Source organism: Chrysochloris asiatica, unplaced genomic scaffold (assembly GCF_000296735.1).
Source record: "Chrysochloris asiatica unplaced genomic scaffold, ChrAsi1.0 scaffold00305, whole genome shotgun sequence".
NCBI classification, from domain to species: Eukaryota; Metazoa; Chordata; class Mammalia; order Afrosoricida; family Chrysochloridae; genus Chrysochloris; species Chrysochloris asiatica.
In genome coordinates, this window is record NW_006408823.1 from 1070958 (window position 1) to 1097874 (window position 26917).

A 26917-nucleotide genomic window follows, 5' to 3' on the forward strand; every position below is an offset into this window, starting at 1 on the left:
GGAGTGTTGTACACGTACAAGGGGTCGCTATGGGTCGGGACGACTCTTTTTTGAGAAACCTGGATTTCCCGGGGTTGTAGCCCTGCCTGGCCATTGTGACACCGCCCTCTGGAGGGCGGGACTCCCGCAGGGATTCTCCATGCCGAAAGGCAGCGCTTTTCAGCTGACCAGCCTCTACTTTTCCCAGTGACAGATTCTTCTCAACCCAGAGTGTAGGCCCTTTAACAGCCTGGAAGGTCCTAGGTCCCATCTTTCAATTGTTTAATCTGGTCACAGTCCACATTATCCACACTTGGAAATCAGGATGGGGTTGGGGCAGAAGGGGAAAAATATCTCCACATCACTGCCTTCACAGGCCTTGGTTAAGGGCAAACTAGCTTCCTAAATCCCTTTAATATATTACCCAATAGGTCATGAGCACGTACTACGTGTCCATTCAGGCTACAGGTTACGAGCACCTACTGTGTTTGATCACTCTGCTATGAGAACCTAACTCACTGCCATCAAGTCGATTCGGACTCAAAACGACCCTGTAGGTCAGAGTAGAACTGCTCTGTAGTGCTTCCAAGATCGTAGGCTTTTATGGAAGCAAGCAGCCTCAGCTTTCTCCCACAGAGCCAGTGGTGACTTTGAACAACTGACCTTGAGGGTAGGAGATCAACAACTCACTGTGCTACCAGGACTCCCTCCTCATGAGCACCTACTTTGGGCCTATTCAATCAACATGTAATGAAATGCTTACCTACTATATATGTCTATTAGATCGGCATGTAATGAGTACCCACTATGTGTCCATTCACGATGGTCATGTGCACCTAGAATGCCTGTGGATCAGGACTGACTCCTTTGCAGTGCTGGTGAAACATGTAATGGTCACCTACTATGTGCTGACTTTGTGGGCAATAGATCAACATATAATGAGTACCCACTACGTGTTCGTTCACACAACGGTCATGAGCGCCTAGTATGTCTGTGGATCAGGACCAACACACTTGTGGCTCTGGTAGCGGCACGGGTCATCAACTACACCAATGAAGGCTGGTATCAGACGCCTTCTAGTCTATAGGGGACGCTGATTTTAAAACACCTTTTAAGTCTCCTCAAGACCAACAGCGAGGCAGCGGGGTTAGCCGACAGACCGCAGCAAGGGTTGTTTTTAAACCACAAGAAGGCAGAGCAGCACCAAGATCACTGGCTCAAACAAAACACACTCCAGAACGCGGTTCCATGGTTCTACATCGGGTCGTAGAACACAGTTGATCAGGATTCAGGGCTTTCTCGCCGATCTGCATGCGTTTATTCCTCTAGTCTGGAGCACCGAGCCAGTACCGAGGCTCCGCACAGGATCGAGACCCCTGGGGCCTCAGGCTGAGCACACAGGTTGTTCCCACCTCTGGAATCAAGATAGGGGACGGAGCGCAAGTCAGGGTTGGTTAGGACCAGGCCCTGTCCTTTTCGAATCGTTAAGAAAACTGAGGTCGAGGGAAAGGAAGGGATCAGGCCGGCGTCAAACGGCCACAGCGAAGCCGAGGCGGGCCTCGAACCTGCTGTGAGCGGCCCTGAATCCCGAGATGGGGCCTCTGACTGCCGGGCGCTGCCCGCGCGTTCCCGGAACTGGGATGGGCGGAGAAATCAGGGCCTGCGGAGAGGCATTCCGGCCGCCTTCCAAGCAGCCCGGGGACGCGGGGGCCCCGGCCAAGGTGACCCCGCTGGAAGAAGGCGAGTAGCCCCCGCCCCTCGGCCGCGGCAACCTCCTCCATCTTTGCCGTCTACGGAGCTTTCCCCGAGCGCGTTCGCCCCCCCCCTTCCCGGGCTTCCCCGAGGGCGGGATATTCAGCCCATCTCCCCGCGCTCCCCTCTTTAGGCCACCTCCCGGACGAGTCCTAACGCTGCCCCGGGGCTGGGGGCGGGGCCGTGAGGGGCGAGAGAGGGGCAAAGAAGGAGGTGCAGCTTGGCGCTCCCTCCCTCCGGGGCCGGCTCCCAGCGGCTGCACCGCCTGCCCCTGCGCCCCTCCCCCTGCTCCACGCGGGCTTGGGCCGCCCCCTCCCCCGATGCGCACGCCCCGCCTGGCAGCTGGCGCCCGGGGCCTGGGGCCGCGGCGGCGAGAGGGGTTGGAGTAGAGGGAGGGAGCAAGGGAGGGAGGCCGTCCCCCGCGCCCCTCCTCCTCCTCCTCCGCGGCCGCCGGTCCCTCCCCCGCCACCTCCCTCCTGCCTGCTCCCTCCCTCCTAAGACATCCCCGCACGGCCGGGCCGCCGCGGCCACCTTCCCTGCCCGAGCTGCAGATGTGGCGGAGCGGCCGGGCGCCGGGCGGCCGTGCCAGGGGAGCCCGCGCCCCGTAAGCCTCGTGCCCCGGCCCCCGCCCGGCCCGGCCCCCTCCCCCGCTGTGCCCCCGCAGCCCCCCGACCGCCGGAGCCCGGAGCCGTCCCCGCCGCCGAGGTAGGAAGCCCCCGGGCGTCGCGCCGTGGGGACGGGAACCGAGCGGGGGGGGGCGCGCGGGGGCTGCGGACTGGAGGGTCGCCTGTCCCCGCCTCGCCGCGCCCCGGGCCATTGTGAGCCCTCGCCGAGGCCCCGCGTCGCTCGCTTGCTGCTGCTCGCTGGCTCACGCGTTCCCTCCCTCGCCTGCTACCCGGCCCCGGCCCTCCGGCTCTCCGCTTTTCTCCTCCCTTCCTCCCTCCCGCCGTCCGGAGGTCGGGCCGGAGTCACGGCCTGGCCCGGGGCGGGCGCAAACTTCGGCGGGGAAGTTAGGCGGCCGCAGTGGGGGCGCGCTTTGGTGTGCGGGGCCGCCCCGCTCGCTGGAGGGCATCGGAGCCTGGGCACGAAGTTGTCTTACAGCTGCCACTCAGTCGCCCCTCCCCACGGTTGTCCCTGCGGCCGCGCCGGGGCTGTTTGGAGGAAGGGCATTGAAAGGTGTCTCCTCCCTTGTCCCGGAAAGTCTCTCCTCTGCTGCCCGTGGCAAACCCCCGCTTTCCAGGGGCGCAGCCCTTAGGACACCGGGCCAACACTTCTGTTCTGCTCTCCTAGCTGGGTGGGAGAGAGCGAGGATCTATCTGGCAGAGCAAGGAGGGCAGGGATATCCAGATCTGCCTTGGTGTAAAGGTCTGGAGGTGGCGGGGGAGGGGGCGAGGCAGGTGCATCCCGAGGGAAGCCGATGGCTGCTTGTGCCCTGTTTCCCCGCCGGCCCCCTGGGATGGGGCTGAAATCCAGGCTGGCACCTGGAGGCCTTGGCGCACTGCCCTGCCCAGCCGGGCTCTCGGGCCACAGCAGGGCAGCGTGCCGCCTGTCCAAGAGGGCCTGCCTGGCCAGCCAGCCGGTGGCTGGACAGTGATGGTTGCAGGAGCTGCCTGCCCTGCCCTGGGGCCTGGGAAGCGGGAAGGGATGCTGGGAGGAGCCCTGGGCCCCCAGCCATCACGGTCAGGATCTTGGCTCTGGAAGGAGCGCTTGACACCGTGGGGGCAGCCAGGCCAGTGGGCCCTAGCCAAAGGCCTGGGCTGCCGTGGTTCTCCGGCTGAGTCCCTGGTAGGGCCTGAGCTGTGGTCCTGGGAGGATACATCCTGGCTAGTAGGCTCCCACATGCCTGGTCCTGGCATCCTGAAGGGAGGTGGGGCTTAGCGGGCAGCTGGGGATGACAGCCCAGAAGATGGGAGACGCTCCTGCTTGGGGGGTCTCCTCACCGCGGGCTTAGTCTGCCCACCCCACCCCACCCACCCCTCCCAATCCTGCTCCTGGTGTCACAGTGCCACAGCTGTTCCAGCCCAGCCCCCACATCCCTCCCTCCCAGGTGACCTGGGAGCCTTTTCCCCTCTGGCCCTCCTCCTTCCTTTTCCCTCTGAGCCCAGGCTGGCCCTGCCTTACTCTGGAGGAGGGGCTGCACCTGGGGGGTCCCTCCCTGAATCCCTCCCTGGGCACCCTGCTGAGCTCCAGTCTCCAGCCCATTTCACAACCTCCACCCTCCACCCCGCCCTCCACTTGGCTCTGTTTGTGGCCAGCTAAGTAGGAAATGGTACCAGGGGCTTGGGGCGCTGTGTGGGAGCTTGGGGATCCCTTGGAAGTAACCCTGTTTTTCTTAGCCCTTTCCCCTCCCCCTCCTTTCCGGAGCTGCCATTAGCGCTGACCCTCTGACCCCCCTGCCTGCCCACCCTTCCCCGTCTGTAACCTTTGACCTTCAGTGTTCAATCTCTCCAGCTGAGCTCTTCGTCCCCTGAGTGACCCTGGCCCAGGCCCCCTGGGGGGCCTCTTTCTGCTCCTGGCTCTCTATGCAGGGACACTTGCCAGTCCCTCTCTCACTGATGGGGAGGGGGTGCCCCGGAAACCCAGACAGTGAGTCACCCCATTTCCAGACAGTGCTACTACTTTTGGGGACAGTGGAGTTAGGGGATTTACCGGAGCCGAACCACAGTTTAGAGGGTAAGTGGGAAAAGCCCCTGGCCTAGGAATTTGATGTTCTGGGTTTGAATCTTGTCTGCACCAACTCCCAGGGGTCCTTGGGCTGAAGCCTCAGTTTCCTCACTCCTAAAACCAAGGGTTCAGACAAAGTGGGCTTCCTGAGAAGTCTGGGTGACTGGAGAGGTGGAAGGGGAGGGCGGTAAGTCCAACAGAAAGCCAACTCCATCATCCCTGGGTGGAGCCAGTAGAAATAAAGGGTGCCCTGATGATCCAAAAAATCTCACTTTCAGCAGTTTTGGGAACCGTGTTCCTCCAAAGCTATTGTTGCTTCTAAAATACTCAGCTGCAAAGTGGGTAGCCGCAGTAGCGTTGATCATTTCTTCTCCTGCCTGGGATCCCCATCTGGGTGAGCAGTGCAGGGCCTAGTGACCTGGCCTGCAAGAGACAAAGGTCACCAGGGCCCCTCCTCTGGGTCTGGAGAGAGGCCTGGACCCTCTTCACCCCACTGTGTTAAGGCCCCTCTCCCCTCCACCCTCCTCCCCCAGCATGGCCTTGGCCAGGGGCAGTGGGAGTGGCTTTTTGCCACCTAATCCTCGAAGGGTCTGAGCTGGAGCTGCCTGAGACGAAAGAAGGAAGAATGTGTTTTCCCGACGATTTTCCCATGTGCATTTCCGTCCACCAAGACTCGCCTGGAATCCAAATTTCCCACTTGGGCAAAGAGGGAGGAGGTCCGTGCTGGGCAGAGTTTGGGGCCATCCCAGGGTAAGGGAGGGAGACGACAGCTGCGGCTTGGTGGGGGGGGGGACCAGATGTTGGGGCGGGGGGGAGGGGGCTGCAGTTGAGCTCTTTGGGAGGTATTTAGGGTGGGGCCCGTGGGGGCCTGAGAGGCAGAGGTGGATACTAATGGGGAAATGGGGAGACCATGGCTTTGGCCTTCTCTGGCTTTGAGGCCCCTCAAGGTTCTTGGACCTCAGGGAAGGCCCAGGAAACTCCTCACTGAAGTGGGGAGTTCAGATTCCAGGGGTGGGCACTGAGCCTCGGAATTTAGAGGTCTGGAAAGAGGAAGGGTCTAGCCTAAGGAGTCCTGGGAGTTAGTGGTGTGGCCAAGATTCGAACCCAGGACACCAGAGTTCCTCAGCTGAGTGGAATGGAACAATCTCCCCGGGGCCCCTTTAATCTCTTCAGGATGATTATTTCCACTTTACTTTTCACAACAGATGACTGATGCCAGCGGGTGATTGGGTGATGCTCCCTTCATCCCCATAAGCACCATTCTTATGGGAAATATCCCGTCAGGGAGAGGGCTCTGGGTTCAGCCAGAACCTTCTGGATCTCTTCCTGAGGTCTGCAATGCCCTCCTCCTCCCCAGAGACACGCTGGAGCTATGCTCCTGGGAATGCAGGGCAGATGGGGTAATGATCCCATTCCTGCCTCGGCCTGTTGCCAGGCCTGGGTGTGGGGACCACAGGCCTGGCAGGGCCCTGGGGATACATTTGGCTTCTGCGGTGACTGCCTCAGCATCACGCTGGGGAGCACGAATTTAGGTGTGGTGGGGGGCTGGGGGGACTAGTGCTGGTTGATGAGCCACTATCAAAATGGGACAGTGCTTTGATCCTGGGGACAGGGAAGGACTTTTGTAGGAGGTTATGGTGGGGTCCCACTTGGAGCAAACTGGTTTCTCTTCTGAGGCCACCTCTGAGCCTTGCTGTCTACATGTAATGGCAACAGCAGCCTGGGGTCTCCAGATAGGTGGGAGGTGGGCGGGGAGGGGAGTGAGATTAGTCAGGGAGATGGGGTCCGTCTCCTAACAACCCCTTGAAACAATCTAGTCAACACAAATGTCTTCCAAAGGCCCAGCCAACCATGCAGACATTCACCCCATCACCTGTCACCTGGGGTTGCCACAGTGACCTTGAGAGCTAGATTATAAACTTCTGGTTGACAAAGGAGGAAACTGAGGCTCAGGGGGATCTGGGCTGACTGTGGATAGGTGGTCCGGGGCTCTACCATGCTGGGTACACCTGCCTGGAGCTACTGGCCCATCCCCCACCATCTCAGCCCACTTTCTCGGGGGAGGGGAGTCCTGCTGTGGGCTGAGGCTGGTAGGCCCTTGCCCCAGCCTTCCTCCCCATTTCCTTCTGGAACCCTGGGACCCCTCCCAGGCTGAAGGAGTCAGATGTCTCCAGCAGCCTCCCACACAGCCGGTCCCTGGGGGAACCCCTGAAGGCCCCGCCTGGGTAGAGTAAAGGCCCCTCTCATCCCTGTGGTCCAACCTGTGCTTCCCCTGAGTTTCCTGGGGAGGCCCTGATGACGCAGGGCATCCTGGGGCTACCAAGCTTGTTCTCCCTCTGTCCCCCCAAAATGGGATGAAGGGTTCTGGGTGACCAGACTAGACAGGGTCTAGAGAGCACAGAGGTGGGGGAAAGGAGTTCCCTTTGTTCCCAATGCCCCCCTAGTGGGGGCTGGACATGTGTGAGGATAGGGGCCACTGGCTCTGGCTTTCTCCTGCTCTTTGTGTCTCTTCTGCCGCCCAGGTAGGCCTAGCCACAGGAAGGGACCAGCGTTTGAGTGTGTGCCATGGTGTCTACACAGGAATTGCTGCCTTGGCAGATGGCTGCCAGGGGAGGGGACTCAGTCCCAAACCCCTCCTCCAGTCCTAACCTCAGGAGACTGTCCGCCTGCTGGCCGCCTGAGTCAGTCCTCACTGGGAACCTCCAGGAAGTGTCCCTGTGTCCAGCTAGGGTCTCCACCACTAGAAAAATGCACCCACTGTGACCTTGGGAATAGAGGCCCTGGGAGCTGAGAGGCAAACTGAAACTCTGGGAGCATGGTCTAAGTTCACTTGGGGTTTGGGGGCTGTCTAATCTACTCCCTGAGAGGCCTGCCAGCTCCACTGGCCTCCCATCACTGCTAGGGTCTGACGTGGGGAGAGTTGGATCTAGAAGAAGCTCCCCTCTCATACACCGTCCACCGTCCGCCTGGGTCTGGTTGGCAAGGTCCAGCCTGTGTGAGTCTGGTGTCCCCTGGGTCACCTCCCCTCATCCAGACCCCCACAGCTCCAGGCTGAGTGCCTTCCTAGGTGTGATGTCCCTCCCACTCTGAAGGCTATTGGTCAGCCCCTTGTTCTCCCAGTTCTAAAGTACCCCCCCCCCCCCATTGCTGCTGGCTGGCTGCCTACCTGCCCAACCCTCACCCAGGACATCTAGTGATGATTCTGTTTGGTCTTGTGGACCCTGGGCCCCAAGGGCTTGGAGCAGGCCTGGGCTAGCCTGGCAGGGCCCCACCCAGTGGGTGTTTCCGTGTGGAAGGAAAAGAACATTGGGTGGGCTTTCGTGCTGCCCCCATTTCTTGTAGGGTAGTCAGAGTTCTCTTGGGCTTGGTCTTGTCCCACCACTGTGAGGCTCCGTGCCAGGGCTCAATGAGGCAGGAAAAGCAGCTGTGGTGTTGGGCATCACTGCACACTGCCCTTCCTTCCTCCAGATCTGTGACTGGGAGAAGGCAGCATGCATGGGGGTCAGGGAACCAGCTTGCCTCTCGCCTTGACCTTGGGCAAGCCCTTCCATACCAGTGTGTCTCATTTGGGTGATGGGCACACACGTGGGTTCATATGTCTCTTCATCATTCACTCACTGGTCACAAGCTGGTTGGGGAAATTGAAAGGCAAGAGTGAAGATAGAGAAGGGAAGGGGTTCAGCTCCAGCTCTGTCCTATTTCCCAGGCCACTACCTCCTTTCATGGATAGAGAAACAGACCGGTGGACCTGGTTTGGGCACGTAGCCTTGCCCCTAGACCTCAATGATGATAATTTCTCCGGTGGAGAGAATGGATTCAGGGTTGGAAGCCTTTGGAAATGGGCTCAGTGAGGCCTGTTCCTCTCTGAGTGGGCTCAGACCCTGCCCTGTGTCCATGTACTGCTGCTCTGTGCACAAGGCCAGGCACCCAGGGCATGCTCAGGAGTTGGTAGCATTAGTGAGGACATGGGCCCAGGGCAAGGTGTGACCGGAAGCATGGGGCTGCACTGAGTTAGGGGTCCTGCCCTCAGCACTGTGGGACTGAGGCAAGATTTGTACTGAGTGGGGGCTGCCAGGCATCTGGAAGAATGAATAGCTGGGTGCAGCTGAAAGAGACTGAGGCCTGGGGAGGGTGAATCTGAGATGGTTTACTGGAGGAGGGGCAGGAAAGGAGTGGGAGCTGGTGTCTGAGAGGTGAGTATCAGGTTTGTAGAAGGCAGGGGATCCTGAGAAAAAGGTGTTGAAAGGCCGAGCTTGGGGCTCGGAAGTTCTGGACTGGAAAGGCAGGTGGCACTGTCTTCTGTATGAAGCATTCTATAGCTTGCCAGTGCTCTCCATGCCCTGGTCCAGCCTCTCTCTTGGCCCTCTCATCCTCTGCTGAAGAACAGGCAAGCTCTCTGTGGGTCAGGTGGGGCTGTACCTCCAGGCCTCTGCCAATCTGGGCCTGGGGTCTGGTATAACCAGTCACAGTCAAGTTGATTCTAATGCATGTTACCCCACGTGTCTCAGAGTAGAACTGTGTCTTGTAAGGTTTTCAGTGATTCGAACCTCCATCCTTCCCTTTAGCAGCTGAGCCCGATAATCATTTCACCGCCTAGGGTTGGAGTCTGGAAGACGAGGTGAATCCTCTGTGACTTTACCAGGCTTCTAAGCTGCTCAGAGCCTCAGTTTCCCCATCTGGAAAATGGGGACCACAGTTACTCACTCACAAGAGTTGGAAGGATACATTTTTTTGGACTTGCTGCTCTTCCTGACCAGAAGATCTCATCCCATGTGGCTATCCCAGCTCTGTCCCCAAACACTTAGCAAAAGAGGCGTCTCCCTAACATTGTTTCTTCAGCGGGGTTTGGGTCCCTTGGAGTGTTGGGGTCTGCCCTGTTCATCTGTGGGCCCCAGAGCCGGGAGGAGGGCCTGGTGTTGGAATGAATAAATGAGTGATTGGATCTGGAGATGAGGCCAGAAAGACCAAAGTCCAGGTCCCGCCCCCAGCTGGTAGGTGCTGGCCATACTGGGCCGGGTGCCTGGACCCGGGTCAGTGGAGCTGTGCTCCCTGTCCTTTGCAGAGTGGGCTTCAAACTATCGCCTCCCCCCTTCCTGCAATAAGCTGAGCATTCCATTGTTCTGGGTCCTGGTGCTGGGACCCGGTTACCTGCCCTGCTTGTGTTCAGGGGTTTGTGTCCAGGTGTGATGTGTATGCATATCCCTGGATGTCTTGGATCTGTGGGGGCCTGTCCTTTGGGGCACAGGCTGATGCCTTTGCTGGCTGAGTGCCCAGGCCTGCTTGCCCACCCTGGCAGGACCTGGGCCGCCTCTGCATGGCCTTACTGGGCGTGTGTCTCCCATCTGGCTCCCTCAGTGCTGGCCCCTCCCAGAGATTTAGGCAGCCTGGGCCCAGCCCTTCCCTTCCCTTCCCTCCCTGCCGGGTGGGCGGGCAAGCTCAGGGGGCTGCTTGGCGGACTCCCCTCTGGCTGAGGCCCAGGTGCAGGCAGTGCTTAGGGCCCCACACCGCCCCCCCCCCCAAGCTGGGCAGACAGGAAAATACCAGACATACTTGTGCAAAGGTGGCTGCGGGCAGGCAGGCAGGCGGCAGGGGGTGGGGGCCACAACGGGGGCCGTAGCCATCGGGCCGAGGCAGGGCCATGTGCCAGGCTGGCCCTGCAGCCAGACGGGCATGCACACATGTGTGAGTGGTTCCTGATCCTGGATCACTCAACTGGCCCCGGGGGAAGGAAGTAGAGGGGAGGCAACACTGGGAAGCTGGGGAGGGGCTGGGGAGTCAGCCTTCCCACCTTCCTTTCCGGCATCAGCTGTGCCTCCAACTATCTGGGTGACCTTGCAGCCAGGGGCTGGGGACAGCAGACCTCTGGGCTGCCAGTTGCTGACTCAACCTCTGTGCCAGACACTGTGCCAAAGCCCACTCTATGGACACCCCCAAGCCCCCACACCCATCAATGAGCTGGGAAGCCGATGAGGAATTGTAAGCTCAGAGGTGGGCATCCCCTGCCCCCCACCTGAGGCCTACAGCCAGGGCTGACCCAAGATTGGCACCATGCTGTCTGGGTACCAAACTACAGACAACATAGTGTACCTCCTCCAGAGCTGCTCCCAGGCTCCCCCGGGCCCTCCCAGGGGGGCTGAGTGCCCATCTCGGGATAGGGACGGTAGGTCTGCTGAGGGAGAAGTTCTCAAAACCAAAACCAAACCCACTGCTTCTCAAGCCAGTTCCAACTCTTAGCAACCCTATGAGAACAGAGTGCAGGTATCCCAGATGGTGGCTGAGGCCGTAAATCTGGACATCTCATCAGTCTCCATCAGAGAGGCTGGTGGGCTTGAACTGTGGACCTTCTGGTTAGCATCTGAATGCTTTAACCACTGTAATACCAGGGCTCCTTGAGCATCTGAGGCCCTAGAAGGATTGGGCTGCAGAGAGAGGGCTTTCAGGAGGTTGGGCCCTGGCGGTTCCAGGGAAACTGGAATCCCGACTATCCCAGGAAGAGTGTTACCTGCCCTGACCCCTTTCTTTGGATCCCCTGGGCCCAACCTCTGGAAAGCCCAGTCCTTGTGGAACCTCGGGTGCTTGGTGTCTGATGAAGCTGGGCTTTGGATGGTGGGTCAGGTTGGTTGTGGCCACTATGCAGACTTGTCTAGGGTCTCAAACGTGCCAGGCAGGGTAGGTAAAGTTCTAGCTTCGCAACTCAGAGCAAGACTGGAGGGGCTGTGGGTCTAGAGGGGAGGGTCAGCCCCGTGTTCCACTATCCTTACTCCTCTGCACCTGGACTGACCTGGGAAACTTTCTTTCCTACTCAGGCACTGTTCCAGGTGCTGAATATTAGGAGGGGGCTTCAAAAAGTTCATGGAAAAATGGAATTGAATTGTAAGGAACTGAAAGAGTTCCACAAACTTTTGTAGCCTATCTCACTCATACTGCTGGAAACTTTGAAGTCATGAATTGTTGTTAAGTGCCATTGAGTCGGTTCTGATTCTCAGTGACCCTTGTATAGGGGGGCGGTCCAAGGCTGTAACTCTCTGCAGGCGCAGTCTGTCATTCGCCCTTGGATTGGCTAGTAGACTGGAACTGCTAACTTTGTGGTTTGAAATCTAGTGCTTATTGTACAGTTGAGGTTCTGAAAACACCCCAAGGAGAGTTCTCTTACTAAGGTCATCAGTCCCATTTTAGAGATGAGGAAGATGAGGCTCAGCGGAGGTGACTTGCTGGGCCACACAGGCAGCACAGCCAGGCTGATCTGAGTTGTACTCTCTTGTCTGGTCAGGAAGTGGGGCCCTGAGAGGAGAGGATGAGGTCTGTCTGGGGGCCCCCTGCAGGCCTTAGCCCCCCTTCTGCTGAGGACGGTGGAGCTCTAGGCCCAAGCTGGGTGTGGCAGCCTCTTCCCAGGAATGTGGGGCTGTGGGACCGTTTGCTTTGGCAGTATCTACCCTCAGCTCTCCAAACCTCTGGCGACACCCCCACCCAGCCTCTCCAGTGCCCACCCACTGTTTGATGCTGCCCTTCCTAGGCCCTGTAATACCCCCGGGAAGCTCCTCTGCCTGTCTCCATGCATACCCAGGAGCTGTGGGTTAATGCCCTGGACTGCAAAGTCAGTGTGAACCACAAGGTCGGGAGGTTTAAGCTCACCAGCTGCTTCTTGGAAACCTTATACAGGGTCGCTATGGATCAGGATTGACTAGACGGCACTTAACAACAAAAATAACCTATACAACCCACAACTAGGAGTCTTGGTGTGGTGCTGTTGGATAAGCACTGTACTGCTAGCCACAAGGTTGGTGGTTCAAACCCACTATCCACTCCTTGGATAACCTATACAGGATCCCTATGAGTTGGAACTGACTTGATGACACTTAAGAACACTATCCCCACCCATGAGGGATTCTTGGTAGGGCACTGCAGAATGAGTTGTTCAATGTTGTCAAGCCAGTTCTGACCCAAAGCAACCTTGTATAGGGTTTCTGAGGAGCGGCTGGTGAGCTTGAACCACTGACCCTGCAGTTCAAACCAACTTTGCAGTCTAGCGTATTAACCCAGAACGCCACACCAGGACTCAGTAGAATAAGTACTGGACTGCTAATCCCAAGGTCAGAGGTCAAAGCCACCAGCTTGGAAACCCTACACAGGGTTGTTATGAGTTGGAACTGGCTTGACAGCACTTAACAACACCACCCTACACTGTGGACTCTGGGGCTGGAAACTTGGCTTTGCTACCCACAAGTCACTTAATACCCATGAGCCTCAGTTTTCCCAGCTGTAAATTGGGGGTGAAACAGCACCTCCCTCAGTGAGGGCCACTTAGCATGTTGCACTGTCAGAAGTTGGTTCATATCCCAAGGCCCCCAGTCTTGGGCCTTGACAGCCATTTGTACCCTGAGGTGGTCACCGCCCTTCTACCCTCGGCGTCTCCATCTATAAAGCCAGTCACCAAATCACAGGCCTGAGCTGATGGGTGTGTGTGTGTTGCTGGGGACACCTTTCTCTTTCTGTGTGAGATCATAAAGACCACATGAATTTTTGAGAATTGTGTCCTGGTCCCAGGTCCTACGCTGGGTAGACCACAGCTAAAAAAAGAGGCAGTTTGAGGAGTGTGCCAGGAATAAGGGATATCTTGACCACAGGTTGATGCACTTTGGGTCACTCACCTCACCTCAGGCTGCCCAGAAGGCCCTGCCATCTCCCTGCTTTTGCTAAAGAGACCTCAAATGACTCTCCAGAGTAGGTGTGCTCCAGCTAGCTGCCCCCCACCTTACACACAGGCGCGCACACACACACACACACACACACCCATACACCCATCCAGGCTTCTAGCCAGCCCAGCTGAGGAGGAGGGCCTTCATTGGGAGGCCAGATTCCAGCTGCCTCAGGCTACCATTAGCAGCGTGACCTCAAGCCTCAGTTTCCCATTTGTACAACATGAACAAAGCAAAAATTCGCTGCTGTGTCTGGGTTGGTAGTCACCCTAGAGAACATAATAGAACTGCCCCATAGGGTTTCCAAGGCTGTAAATCTTTACAGAAGCAAATTGCTGCAGAGGGACAGGTTCCTCCCCCAGAGCTTTTAGTCAGTGAGCTAGCGCTTAACCCGCTGCGAGACCTGGACAAATAACAGTATCCAGTCGTTCCTTGGAAATCTTATACAGGGTCACTATGAGTTGAAACCGACTGGAGGCACTTTACAAAATTTACCACAGAAGGGTCCTGGTGTGGCTCTGTAGGATAAGCACTGGATCGCTAATGGAGAAGTTGGAGGTTCAAACCTACCATGTGTTCTGTGGATATCCTATACAGTGTCTGTGAGTGGAAGCTGATTGGCACTTAATAACATTTACCAAGGAGCTCTGGTAGTGTAATGGTTATGAATCAGGCTGCTAACCTCAGGGTCAGCAGTTCGAAACTACTAGTTCTGAAGGAGAAAGATGAGGCTTTCTGCTCCCGTAAAGATTTACAGCCTCGGAAACCCTATGCAGGGTCGCTATGAGTCGGAACCGATTCCACGGCACATAATAACACTAACGTTTACCATAGAGGAGTCCTGGTGGCGCAGCGGTTAATTACACGTCTGCTAATGAAACGTGGACAGTTTGAGCCCATCCAGAACGACAAAGCCTTGTGCTTCTGTGAAAATGTGCAGCCTTGGAAATCTGTGGAAGAAGTGTTTCTCCACCCTACAAGGTCGCTGAGTCGGAATAGATGGCAATGGGCTTGGTTTTTTGTTTTGGGGTTCAGATTTTGGGGCGTTTGAGGGTTCGGTAAATTCATTCGTGGTCTGTATTTCGCCGTGTGATGACCACAGCCCTACTTTTCAGAGCCAGGAGTCCGCCTCTCCGGGACTGTTTCCCACACTGTCCCGGGTCGGTGCCCTCCAGTCTGGGCAGGCTCCGCCCCCGCTCGGAGTCGCCTGTCCCCGGGGTGGCTCCTCCCCGCGCTCCCACCCCCAGGGTTGGCTCGCTGGCCCTACCTGGCGTGGGGGGGCGGGGCGGTACCGCGAGGCGCTGCAGCTGGGGGCCGTCTGCCGGGGCCGCTGGCGCGCATAATAGCAGCCATTGTCTGGATTAGGCTGGCGGGGGGTGGGGGGCGGTCCCTGAGGGGATAGTCCAGCCCACCCGCCGGGTGACCCCCGCCCCGGGGTGGGGGAGGGCCGGGCGCTGCCCCGGTGGTCCCGGTGGTCGCCGCCGCTTCCTCCCGCGCGCTCCGCGCTAATTGGTTCCTTTTGCAACTGGAGAAGCCGCGCTGGGCGGGTGGTCATCGCGGCGCGGGGCCTCCCGTGGGTGGGGCGTCACGTCACGTCGCGTTCAGCGCCTCGTGGCCGCCCCCATGCCAGGCATTACAGATAGATGGGGCCCTTCGTGCTTAGCTACACAGCCACTCTCGCCCAGTAGGGCATTAGTTTAGTAAGCTACTATTTAACCAGCCGGGAAACTGAGGCACTCAACCAGGCTCAGAGGAGACCGGCCCTGCGGGAACATGGCAGCATGATTGAAAAACTGGTCTGCAGCTAGGAGTCTGTAGTTGGCATTCACCCGACTGGGATGCCCACTTCACCTGAGCATCACTCGCCTTCCCTTAAATCGGGGCACAAGTTGTTTACTCCACTGATTGTTGGGACTTTTACTAGAGGTGATTTCCTGGCTGATTTCAGGAGGTCCCCACGGTGTCCCAGCCCAGGGTTTCAGTCGGGGCCCCGCCCCCTCTGGGCTCCAAAAGATTGGGCAAGGTTTGTAGGAGTGCGGGGACCTGGCTTTCGCCTTCCCCCTCCACCCAGCCCGGGAACAAAGAGCGGAGTCGTCAGCCCAGAACTGGCTGCTGCCTGCCGGAGGTGGGGTGGGGGTAGAAGGCGGGGGTGGGGTGGGGTGGGGAGGCTTTGAGGTTGGCCAGGGTTAAAGTAGAAATGGGGTCACGGGAGGTCTCTCCCTTTGGAGTGGGGATGCTGGGAGCTCTGTCTTTGAGGGCAGCTTCTTCCTCTTTTCCCAGGAGGGGTGAGGCAGAGCCTCTGCTGGCCTCTGGCTCCCCTTAGAAAGAACCCGTCTCCTTGGACCGAACCAAGTGGCAGGAAGTGGGGGTGGGGTCCCTGGGGATAGAGCGCTGGAGGCTGAGTCCCCCTGTCCGCCTTGGGCGCTGTGCCCAGGGCCCCACCCTGGGAGAAAGGGTGCCTTCTGGGGCTCTCTCTAGCCCTAGTGGAGGCAGTATCCTCTGCTTGTCTGAAGAACAAGGTCACGCAGAGCCCAGAGATTCCTCCTAGCCCCCAGGGAGGAGCACGGTGGTGCCCTGACAAGGGGTGATCACAGGGCAGTCTGAATCCCCACTTCCCAAACCTTCTCGACCCTGTGGTCCCTTTCTCCGGAAGGTCAGGGCTGTGGGGGACGCCTGTGGCCCTGGGCCAGCCTCAGGACCAAGCCACCAGCCCTTCCTGGCTCCTGAATTCTTAATCAGCATAAATATTTACTTCCTTCCTCCCCTCACAGGCTCCCAGCACAGTGGAGCGTCAGGGAGGTGGGCCAACGTCTAAAAATAAACAGGTGGAGGGACAGGCAGACACACAGACAGACAGAGATAACTGGGGGTGGGGAGAGGTGCTAGGCAGAGGGGATGGCAGCTCCCTGCCCAGCTGGAGGACGTGGGGAACCAAATTCATCCCTCACCTGCTGACCTGGACTCCAGAGGGAGAAAGGGGGGATGACAGTCTGGTCTTAGCCCCCCTCACATCGCTGAGTTTTGTAGCTGGGTTAACAGCTAGGACACCTGTGTGGATAGCACAATCCTGGAAATCACTTGTGCTTGGCCCCCGGTGTTAGCCATTTGCTGGTGGAGTCTCGGGGTGTGTTGCCTGGGCAGAGAACCCCAAGTTGCTGCCTGTCATGTGGTAGAGCTTATCTGAGGTTAGGATGGAATGGGCTGGGTACCCAGTCAGGAGTAGAGCCAATAAAGTTGCTATGGGGGCTTGGCTAGGAGAAGAGACTCGGGACTGGTGAGGGAGAGCTCCAGATGGCTTGTGCCCATTTCATGGGCAAAATAGAAACATTTTCCTAATAACCATCAGAGCGGTTCACTTCCAACTCCTACTGACCTGGCTGGACTATAGCCCTCAGCTGCCCCCTGGTGGTATCCCAGGCCCTGTGGCAACCTCTCCTCCCCGTCTCACCTAGGAGGAGGGCTCAACAGCCCGGGCTGCAGTGGATCCCTGGGACAAGCTTTCAGCCTCTGTTCCTCAGGAAAAGTCACACTTGTCATCCAGGACAAGTGTCCACCCTGCTTAATTACAGGGCCCCGCCACAGTGGGAAGAAAGACTTTACTCCTCCACCTGACTTGGGGTGGTCTCGCTCAAGTGGGGCTTTGTTTCCCTTTGGTTGAAAATGACCACTGAATTTGCCTGGCTAGTGTCAGGGAGAAGAGCTGGCCTTCAACTGCCTTTCTAGGCAGTTTCTCTAGAATTCACGTTCGTGGCAGGATGGAGACTGGGAGCTTAGAACAGACTCATGGCAGTGGATATGGGACTGGTCGGGGTGGGTGGCTCTGTCCATACCGCCTGAGGTCAGGGCTGCTCAGAGGGGCTCTCTGCCTGGGGGATGGGTTCATGTTGCCCCAGCACCTTCTCACTACTTGGCTTCCAAGGCTTTAATGGGTACAGCCTGAGGAGGGGTCAGCGGTTACAGCGGGACAGTGCCGCTTCTGCTCTCCCTCCAGGTTCCTGCCTGCTGCTGCTGCCTCCAACCCCAGTTCCCCACCACCATGCACTCCTTGGACGAGCCGCTCGATCTGAAGCTGAGTATCACCAAGCTCCGGGTGGCAAGAGAGAAGAGGGAGAGGAGCATGGGTGTGGTCCGGCACCGTGCTCTGCACAGGGACCTGGGCCTGGTGGACGGCAGCCCTACTCCGGGTTCCCCAGGCTCCCCACCCTCAGGTACTGCACCCTGATGAATGTGGGGCCTTAGCCGTCCGTCCGCAGCAGCCCCTCAGCACTCCACCATCCTTTAACCCTCACAACGGTTTCTAATTGGAGGTGATGACTCCCTGGAAGGTGGCAGCTGGCTTGCCAAATTCACGAAGCTTGTGCAGTAGAGACGGGATCCACAAAGAGGCCCTGCCAGAATTTGGAGGGTCTGGTGAGGTGTGTTTGGCATTGGGCCCGATAACCACAAGGTTGGTGGTTCAGAAGCACCAGCCACTCCTCAGGAGAAAGATCAGAATGTCTGCTCTCAAAGATTTTGTCTTGGAAACCCTACTGTGAGTCAAGTGACAGCAGGTTTGGTGTAGATTTTTGGTGAGACGTGTAAAGAACCCTGGTGGAGCCGTGGTTAAGCTCATGGCTGCTGACGGAGAGTTCTGTGATTCAAACCCATCAGGCACACTCTGCTGGGGAAAAATTTGGCAGTCTGCTTCCGTAGAGATTTATGGCCTTGGGAATGCTACGAGGCAGTTCTATTCTGCCCTCTAGGGTGGACCTGAGTTTGAATGGGCTCGACAGCACTGTTTCCATGAAGGGTGTAGGAAGTCCAAGGGAGAGGATCCAGGAGCAGTAAGCAAAGACCCCATGATCACAGCTACTAGTAGGGCTTTAAAGCTGTGTGACTGTCGGTCAGCTAGTGAAGGAGAGAAGCCGAGTCCTGTGAGAGAGAACACCCTAGAGGCTGCTTCGGGCTCAGATTTGGTGTGGTGCTCACCTCTTCTGTTCTGCCTCCATGTGGACCCTAAAAATCAGACTTATCACATGTTAGAGCTACAATACTCTTAGAAGCATTTGGTCCAAGGAGTGGGTTTTGCAGAAGGGAACACCGAGGCAAGAGGCAGCCTGGAAAGGGATGATGTGGAGCTAGTCTCTGAACCTGATCATCCTTGTCTGAAAATGGGCTCTTCCCATTCACAGGCTGACCTCATACACCTGAAAGCCCATGTGGTCTGGGATGGTGTGGTGGGTGGGGCTCCCAGCTCTAGCACCCCTAACTTTGTGCCTCTCCTTTAGGCTTCCTGCTGAACCCTAAGTTCCCCGAGAAGCTAGATGGACGCTTTTCGGCAGCCCCTCTTGTGGACCTTAGCTTGTCACCACCATCTGGGTTGGACTCCCCCAATGGCAGCAGCTCTCTGTCCCCTGAGCGCCAGGGCAGTGGGGACCTGCCTCCAGTGCCCAGCGCCCCGGTAAGGAGAGGATGAGGGTTTGGAGAGTGAGGGTGGCGGCGTGGCAGCAGGCTTGCTGAGCAGAGGGGCACTGAACAGTCTGTCTGCCCCACATCCTCCTGCCCCAGGACTTCCAACCACTGCGCTATCTGGACAGTCTGCCCAGCTCCTTCCAGTTCTTCCTGCCCCTGGGCTCCGGGGGGGCCCTGCACCTGCCCGCTTCCTCCTTTCTCACCACCCCCAAGGACAAGTGCCTCTCACCTGAGCTGCCCTTGCCCAAACAGCTGGTGTGTCGCTGGGCCAAGGTAAGTGGAACCAAGAGACGGATGTGTAGTCAGGAAGGTAGAACTCCACGGGCTCAAACCCTCCTCATTTCACAGTGCAACCAGCTGTTCGACCTTCTTCAAGACTTGGTGGATCACGTCAATGACTACCACGTCAAGCCCGAGAAGGATGCTGGGTATTGCTGCCACTGGGAGGGGTGTGCCCGCCATGGCCGGGGTTTCAACGCCAGGTGAGGGAGGCTGCTGCAGGGCTTTGGGGAGGAGTTGGGCAGGACTCGGGCATTCGTGGAGCTGACAGCACTCCTCTGCCTGTGCCCCACCTGGAGCAGGTACAAGATGCTGATCCACATCCGCACGCACACCAACGAGAAGCCACATCGCTGCCCCACCTGTAACAAGAGCTTCTCGCGCCTGGAGAATCTGAAGATCCACAACCGATCACATACAGGTGAGGTGTGCAGCCAGGGCAGGGTCTGAGGAGCTCATCCAAGGAGCATGCGCGCTCAGAGGGATAAGAGAGGCAGCCCGGGGGTCTGAAGACCATCTCCTTGGGGAAAGCCTTTCAGTGGGTGGGACCCCAACTGTGCGCATTGAGACTTAGCAACTTCTTCCTTACTGGTGCTCTGCCTTGTGAAGCTGTGTATCTCAGGGCGCTGTCAGCCCTTTTAGAATGTCTGCTTCAACACTCGTTGTACCCCAGCACATAGTAGGGCCACCGCTGGCCTAGAGAAACAGGTTGCAGGCATTAGCTTGCAATTTGCTAATCATGGAAAAAGCAGTAAGAACAACTGGTTTTCAATGCCATCGAGTCCGCTTCAAATCATAGTGATCCTGAATAGGGTTTCTAAGGAGAGCGTCACACTAGGACTCCAGAAGTAAAATAGGTGAGACTATTGTAATACAAGTTTTTATCCAGTCCACCTGCAGTCGTAAAAACAAGAAGTCTCTGGGTAGCGCAGATGGTTAGTGCATTCTGGGTAGTGCAGATGATTACTGCTAAGTGACAGGCTAGCCTTGGAACAAAGTCCTGGTGATGGTGGTCTCAGAGATTACATTTACTGAAGCCTTTGGGAACTAGCTGTGTTCTGAAAACCATGGGGCTGCCAAAAGTCAGAAGTGATCTGATGAAAACAGTCTCTGAAATCGGGGATAAGTGCTGTAAGCAGAGCACAGCGCCATTCACATCAGTTACTTCTGGAGGCTCCGCTCCCAGCCAGCACAGTAGCTGATCCTCTTGAACCAATGTGTTGAGTCAGAGCCGACTCTCAGGGCAGTCCGGGGCCTGGCAGTGTCGGCTGTCTCAAACCCGTGTTCCCAGCAGAGCTGGGGTGGACATGCGTGACTGACCCCCTCAGTACTCTGGCCTGCCCCACAGGTGAGAAGCCCTACGTCTGCCCCTACGAAGGCTGCAACAAGCGCTACTCCAACTCCAGTGACCGCTTCAAGCACACACGCACCCACTATGTGGACAAGCCCTACTACTGCAAGATGCCTGGCTGCCACAAGCGCTACACGGACCCCAGCTCGCTGCGGAAGCACATCAAAGCTCACGGTCACTTCGTGTCCCATGAGCAACAAGAGCTTCTGCCATTGCGCCCACCCAAGCCCCCACTGCCCGGCCCTGACGGCAGCCCCTATGTCAGTGGGGCCCAGATTATTATCCCCAACCCTGCTGCCCTTTTCGGAGGCCCCGGCCTGCCTGGCCTGCCCTTGCCCCTGGCCCCTGGCCCCCTTGACCTCAGCGCACTCGCCTGTGGCAATGGCGGGGGTGGGGGGAATGCCACTGGCCTGGGCCCTGGGCTGCCAGGCCCCGTCCTGCCACTTAACCTGGCAAAGAACCCGCTACTGCCCTCGCCCTTTGGGGCCGCTGGACTGGGTCTGCCTGTGGTCTCCCTCCTGGCTGCCTCCTCTGGGAGCAAGGTGGAGGGAGAGAAGGGACGGGGCTCAGGGCCTACCAGGGCCCTGGGCTTGGAAGGCCGCAAGACACCCCTGGAGAGGACTGAAAGTGGCCGCTCCAGGCCCTGTCCCAGTGGGCCATCCCTGCTGCCAGGCACTGTGCTAGACCTGTCCACTGGTGTAAGTTCGGCAGCCAGCAGCCCAGAGGCGATGGCTCCAGGCTGGGTGGTCATTCCCCCCGGTTCAGTGTTACTCAAGCCAGCTGTGGTGAACTGAACCACCCAGTTCCTGGCCCATCATGACGAACGGAAACTCTTTCTGCGAAATAGCAATAATGTCCTCCCACCCACCCACACGGACTGCCTGCCTGTGGCCCTGAACAGACCAGCCCCAGACTTGCTGGGCTGCGGGACGGTGCTAGGTCACTGCCAGCTCCCCACGGAGACATTGGACCTGCTGTCCAGAGATCTGGGCTCTGGAGTGTTGAGGCAGCACCCCTGCCCCCACAGTGTTTCCCATTCCTATGCCCGCCCGTTCCACCTGCTCAGCACTGGTAGCCAGTGAGGGTGAGGATGGGGGGTGACACCTGTCCCACCCCAATCATGAACTGTGACCATGAGCCCTGAGAAGCAGACGCTCTGCCTACTCCTTAGCTTCAGACAACCCTGCCCCTAGGGCTCCAGGAACCCCCTTTCTCGCTGACCCACCCTCCAGAGGGAAGGCCAAACAGACGCAGGCCCAGGTAAAGCCACAGAGAAGCCACCTGTCCCTGCTCACCCCATGACAAGGTGCCTCCTGCTCTGGATGAGATGGGAGGCCTGCTCGTTCCACTGCCCCATGCCACCCTCCCCCTTCCTGGACACAGCCAAGGATTAGACAACTGTCCTCACCTCTGAGCCTCCCTCTCTGCCTCAGGGAACCCTGAGAGAGTGGCAAGTGGGTCTGGGGGCATTGGATAGGGAGGGCAGAGGGGCCAGAATGGTGGTGGTAGGCCAGTCCTTGCTCAGGGAAGGAGAGGGGCAGTCTCCCAGAGACCCTGGGGCCTATGCTGCTCAGCAGGGCCACCTTATGGGTGGGTGGCTGACAGACCCCAGGCTGAGGCACCGGCTCTTTTTAGGGTTCCACATCAGAGGGGAGGGTGAGAGCCATCTGGTGGCTGGGCACTGAGGTCCCTGGTCCCCTTGGGTCCAGCAGTGTGGCCTAGCTCCCCAGGTTGATGTTGGCTCAGAGGGCCCTAATTCCGCAAAACCAGAACCCTATGCTCCACAGCTAAAGCTGAACCAGGTAACTGCCATTCTTGGAGGAGCCAGTTTATGCCCTCTCCTATTCCTGACCCCCTCTCAAGGCAGACTAACCCTTTACCTCCTCCACTCAGTGTAGGGTGCCCGGCAGCATTCCCCAGAGGCACTCTGCTGGCCTCATCCCTTCCCAGACTGCCCTTCTGTCCCAGAGGGGTCACCCTGATTGGCCAAGGACCCCCGCCCCTGCCAGTGTTGAAGGGAGCTGGTCTCCCTTTTCGGGGTCCCTTCCCAGACCCTTGTGCTGGCTGGGGTGGGTCAGGCAGCATGTGACTGGTGGAAGAGCAGGCTGTACGTCTGTGCTTGTTGTCTTGTCTGTGGTTGCACATTCCAGGATATCAGTATTTAACAGGTTCTAAGTGCCTTTCTATTGTAGCTTATGGTTTTCCTCCTCTTGGCTCAGTTGCTGTTAGCATAGAGTTTTAAGAAAAAACAAAAACAAAAAAGATAAGCTAATGACTATAACACTATATTCCTCCAGGTGAGAGGAAGTTTATAAAGAAACAATAAAAGCGAGTTGCAGAGGCTGTGCTTACCTGTGCTGCCACCCACACCCGTCTGGGGTGCTTGTTCAACACAGGGACCAGCCACACTTCACCTGGTGCACGAAGCGGCACTCTGCCAGATTCCAGACCCAGCTAGATGCTCCTGCTGCTGGCAGGAGGAATGACCTGGCCTCAGGAACTGGATGTGTGCACAAGACAGTGGAAATGACATTTATTACTGAGCTATAAACAAGGGGGGCAGCAGGGAGAGCGGCAGTCACGTCCTGGGGGCTTGATCTCTCTCTCTCTCCTCCTGGGCTTGAATTTTGAGTTCCTCATCAAGACGCTCCTTTGCTCGGACCACCTGTGGGGGAGAGATGGGTGTCACACACTGAGGCAGGATGTGTGCCTTCCACATCTGTCCTCTGTCCTGGGCACAGAGTCCCCTGAGAGCAGTAGACAGGTCTCCTGTTGTTGGCAAGGACTGAACACCACAGATGCCCGTTTTCATGGTCCAGGTGAGGGTGGCCTGCAAGGCCAGCATCCTCTCTCCAGGACTGAGGCCACCAAGAGCGTCATGTGGGATGACCCCTGGGTTTGGGGCATTAGAGATAGGGCTGACCAAGCACACCGTCCCCCCTGCCAGCTCCAGGCTTCATGCCACTCACCTTGGACTGCAGGTAGAAGGAACCACCCACAGATTTGTCATTCACCTTGAACAAGTGTTCATAGTTCTACAGAGGATAGGAGACAGTGGTGAGTGGTCCTGGTTAGCTTACAGGGCTTGACCCCTCCCAGGGTGGTGAGAGGCTTGGCAGCAGCCCCCTCCAAGCTTCCTGTAACTCCCGCAACCCAGCTAGTCAGCAGCCACCGCCTCACCTTCTGGATGTCCTCAGGGTTCAGCTTGGAAATGTTGAGAATCTGCTGAGCCTCCTGTAGGCTGAGACCAGAGAGGTTGGAGGCAGCAGCTGACTGGTGGCCGGCACGACCTCGGGCATCAGCAGCTGCCTTGCTGGCTGTGGGACACAGGGTGAGCGGTCAGTCCTGGTGACCTCGGAGCTGGGCACTTCACTCCTGCCAGGTGCCATAAGAGACGCCCAGGGACAGAGGTGAGCAGGTGTCCTTTCTCTTCTAAGTGCTGGCGAGTTGGTTTGGATTCAGCGACTCTGGAGAAGGTTTCCAAGGAGTGGCTTTTTGCAGAGAGCAGAGGAGGAGTGTACTGAGGTCACAGAAGGCTCTCTGTAGGATTAGGGCTGGCCATCCAACTAGCATCTGGTCCCCAAACTAGACCACGGGTGACCCTGTCTCTTTGGGCTCTCCCTCTCCTTGGCTTGGGGGTAGGGCACAGTAAATTGGGCAGGGGCAGACGGGAGCTGTGGGCATGGGTAATAATAGCTCTGCCAGATGGCTGTCCCCCCCTAACCCACGCTGCCACCACAGCAGGCTGCTCAGGAACCGATTACTCCAAATGACCCAAGAATCAAGACCTGTACCCTTTTTCTTACTATTTAAAGGGTTACTGAGCAAACTTAGATTCTGAAGGTCAAACCTTCTTGGTCACAATTCTTAAACGCTGACACAAAAGTAGCAAGACAATATGTAAGCAGGCAGGCATGGCTGTGTTCCAATAAAACTTTATTTACAAAACAGCCAACAGTTTGCCAACACCTGCTTTTGTTGGTAATGACTGTGGAGTGGCACCCCCACGTGTGCACAGCAGACCTGCTCGTTTGCATTTTCAAGGCTGTGATCTTTCAGAAGCAGATCACCAGGACTGTCTTCCAAGGCAACTGTGGGAGGGTTTGAACCACGCCTTCCGGCTAGTCGAGCACTTACTCTCTCTGCTACCCAGAGACTCTAAGCCCTGCCCTGAGTGCTTGTTTTGACTTGGTAGGATGAGGAATTTTAATAAAGGAATTTCACAAAGTCAGCACTTTCCCACTGTAGGACAGTGCCCTAGAAGGACCACCCTCTCACCCCCCAAACCCACTCCCAACATGTCCCACCTCAGGAGTTCCTGTCAACGATAACTCAGGAAAGCAGGGCCCGAGCTCACCTGCAAATTCCTGCCGCAGGGCCCGGGCAAAGGCCCTGCCCACCACCTGCATGCTCATCACGATGATCTGGGCCAGGTACTTGGCCTGTGGGCAAAGCAGGCCTGTGGTGAGCAGACCAGAGGGAGGGGAGGGGCTCTGCAGACCCAGTGGCTGCCCTCCCCAGCACTCGGCTCTGGGTGTTTCAAGGTGCTGATGAGGCATAGACATAGGCAGACTAAAGCCCAGAGGCAGCCAAGTCTCCCCAAAGCCCTCAGGAGAGCAGAGAGGAGCTGAACCAAATGGCATGCAGGGGACAGAGATCATTGGAGCGCCCCAGATCCGCCACTACTGTGCTCGCTCTGCCTGCTTCTCGGCTCATCTCACAGACGGGCAGCAATGCGAACCCTCCAGTTTTGCTGTGGTGGTTGGTGGAGACCTCACTACACATCGGAAGAGTCCCCAGAGAGTTTCCTGGCTTCGCTGACATCCTTACAAGAGCAGATTGACAGACAGGGTTCCAACTGCCAACCTTGATGTTACCAGACGAGCACAAGCCATCTGTGCCACCCAGGGGGACCTTAAAATTAGATGGTTTTGAGTCCATTTCATTCAATACAAAGAGTTACTAAATACTGTCTATCCGAGGAGTTAGAGAACCCCTAGGAGGGGCCTGGTGTGGCACTTGTTGGTTTGAACAACAAGGTCAACAGTTCAAATTCACCAGCCACTCCTTGGAAACCCTATTTAGGGTTGCTGAGTCAGAACCAACTCAACTGCACTTAACAGGAGAGAATTCAGACTAATACATAAAGATCCAAATGATTAGGGACCAAAACCACCTTAAACCAGCTACTGTTGGTTCAATGTGTCAGAACGGAACTGGATGCCACAGGGTTCTCAAATGGCTGTGACGTTTTTTGAGTAAATCAGGCACCTCTGGGTCAATTCATACATCCATGTATTCTTTCATTCCGACACTTGTTGAGCTTGTCCTGTGCACTGTGCCTGGCACGTGTAGTATGACACACAGAACACAGCGCCTGCCCTTAGAACTCACAGCTGATGAAAGCTGCCTGTCTGTGAGCTGGTTTCACACTTCTTAATGAGTGCAGGTATACACAATCAAGAGGTGACCACCAGATGAGAGGAGGTACTGGGAAATAGGGTTTCTACTGGGCTGGGTTTGGAACAGCAAGAGGGGCCAGGATGGGAATTTTAGGGAGTTCTAGGCAGAGGGACTGGGGTGAACCAGACCAAGAGGGAACAAAGTGTGAGGGCCACCCTGGGGCAGCCAGAGCTGGGTGGGCCAGGCTTAACAGGGAGCTGAGGAAGCAGTGGGAACAGGGGCTAGAAAGTTGGCCCACATGGGAAACCATGTCGTCCATGCTGTGGAAAACAGCCTGCACACGGCTCATGGAAAAGCCATCACTGGTCTGTGAAGCACTGTAAACAAGGCGCGCAAAGGATGCTGGGAAACATGCTCACCCTCAGTGACTAGAACTCATGTGGGGCACAACCGAGTGGCTTCTCTTCTTTGAACTTTTCTGCCTCTTGGTCAGCAGAGTGTCCCAGCAGCTGTGTGCAAAACGCATCCTACTGACCAGACCATTAACCCTGACAAACTCAGGGCAACGAGGCCTGGAGGAGCCAAATGACCCTGACACTCGACAGGTGCCTGGGGCAGGAACCCAAAGCTTCAGTGAGAGCTGTGGTGTTCCCAGGCTGCCCACCTTGCCCCCGACCCTAGGAGCTAGAGGGAGGGAGACCCCAGCCAGCAGGGGCTACCTAGTTTTGCCTCCAAGGAACTAGTGGGCCCCTTAACAGCTCTTCTTGTCAGGTGGGTTGTGATTACGGGCCATGAGGGGAAACCATCATGGAAGGGGACTTGCATTTCACACCTGAGAGTAAAGCTCAGCTGAAACCCCCTCCCGAGGACAGGGCTGCCTCTAGCTGGTCCGCAGGTATAGAGAAACGAGGGAAGCACATGCTGACAGGTAGTCCCACCTGGGCAGCAGAGAGGCTAACAGGCCTAGAGTCCCCTACACCATTAGCCACTGCCCTTCAGGTCTCAGAGCCCCCTTCCTTTCCTGAAGAACTTCATCACACTGCCCGGTTCACTTCTGCCTAAGCTGGGGAGGTACCTAGGTAAGAGTGTGGAAACCCGGCTGCTATCAGAGATGCTCTGAGTGCCTCCTACAGGCTTCAAACCAAAGTGGCATGGTGGCCTTGCTATAGCGGCTCTCAGGAGCTGTGCCCCTCGCGGAAGACTGGGCTGGCCTCCAGTTTCAGCTGCTGCCCCAGCTGGCCACAAGAGATGCCAGGGTAGAGAACAAACAAGATGGTGGATTGGGTGGACGTGCAGTAAAGGATCTCCGCCAACAACAACACAGAATACCCGACTAAGCAGG

General features: G+C 57.3%; 3 protein-coding genes across 3 annotated transcripts in view; 1 reads left to right on the forward strand and 2 right to left on the reverse strand.

Annotated features, from left to right (window-relative positions):
• Positions 1–2599: 2599 nt before the first annotated feature.
• Positions 2600–14646, reverse strand: LOC102840048 (proline-rich protein 2-like). The gene is made up of 6 exons (XM_006874905.1): positions 14359–14646; positions 10483–10561; positions 9946–10049; positions 4885–5000; positions 2992–3358; positions 2600–2809 (listed from the first exon to the last, which is right to left on the reverse strand). Exons 1-6 carry the CDS (start codon positions 14644–14646, stop codon positions 2600–2602), a joined length of 1164 nt encoding a protein of 387 aa, XP_006874967.1.
• Positions 14647–17103: 2457 nt separating this feature from the next.
• GLIS2 (GLIS family zinc finger 2) lies at positions 17104–20973 on the forward strand. The gene is made up of 6 exons (XM_006874879.1): positions 17104–17299; positions 18359–18531; positions 18639–18815; positions 18891–19024; positions 19124–19242; positions 20170–20973. The coding sequence occupies exons 1-6, from the start codon at positions 17128–17130 to the stop codon at positions 20964–20966; spliced, it is 1572 nt and encodes a 523-aa protein (XP_006874941.1). The 5' UTR covers positions 17104–17127; the 3' UTR covers positions 20967–20973.
• Positions 20974–22750: 1777 nt separating this feature from the next.
• Positions 22751–26917, reverse strand: part of PAM16 (presequence translocase-associated motor 16 homolog (S. cerevisiae)) — an 11732-nt gene continuing 7565 nt past the window's right edge. Inside the window, exons 2-5 of the mRNA XM_006874906.1 lie at positions 24530–24631; positions 23353–23489; positions 23142–23207; positions 22751–22837 (exon numbers count right to left, since the gene is read on the reverse strand). Coding sequence (XP_006874968.1) covers positions 22751–22837; positions 23142–23207; positions 23353–23489; positions 24530–24631 — 392 coding nt within the window. The remainder of the gene's footprint in view (positions 22838–23141; positions 23208–23352; positions 23490–24529; positions 24632–26917) is intronic.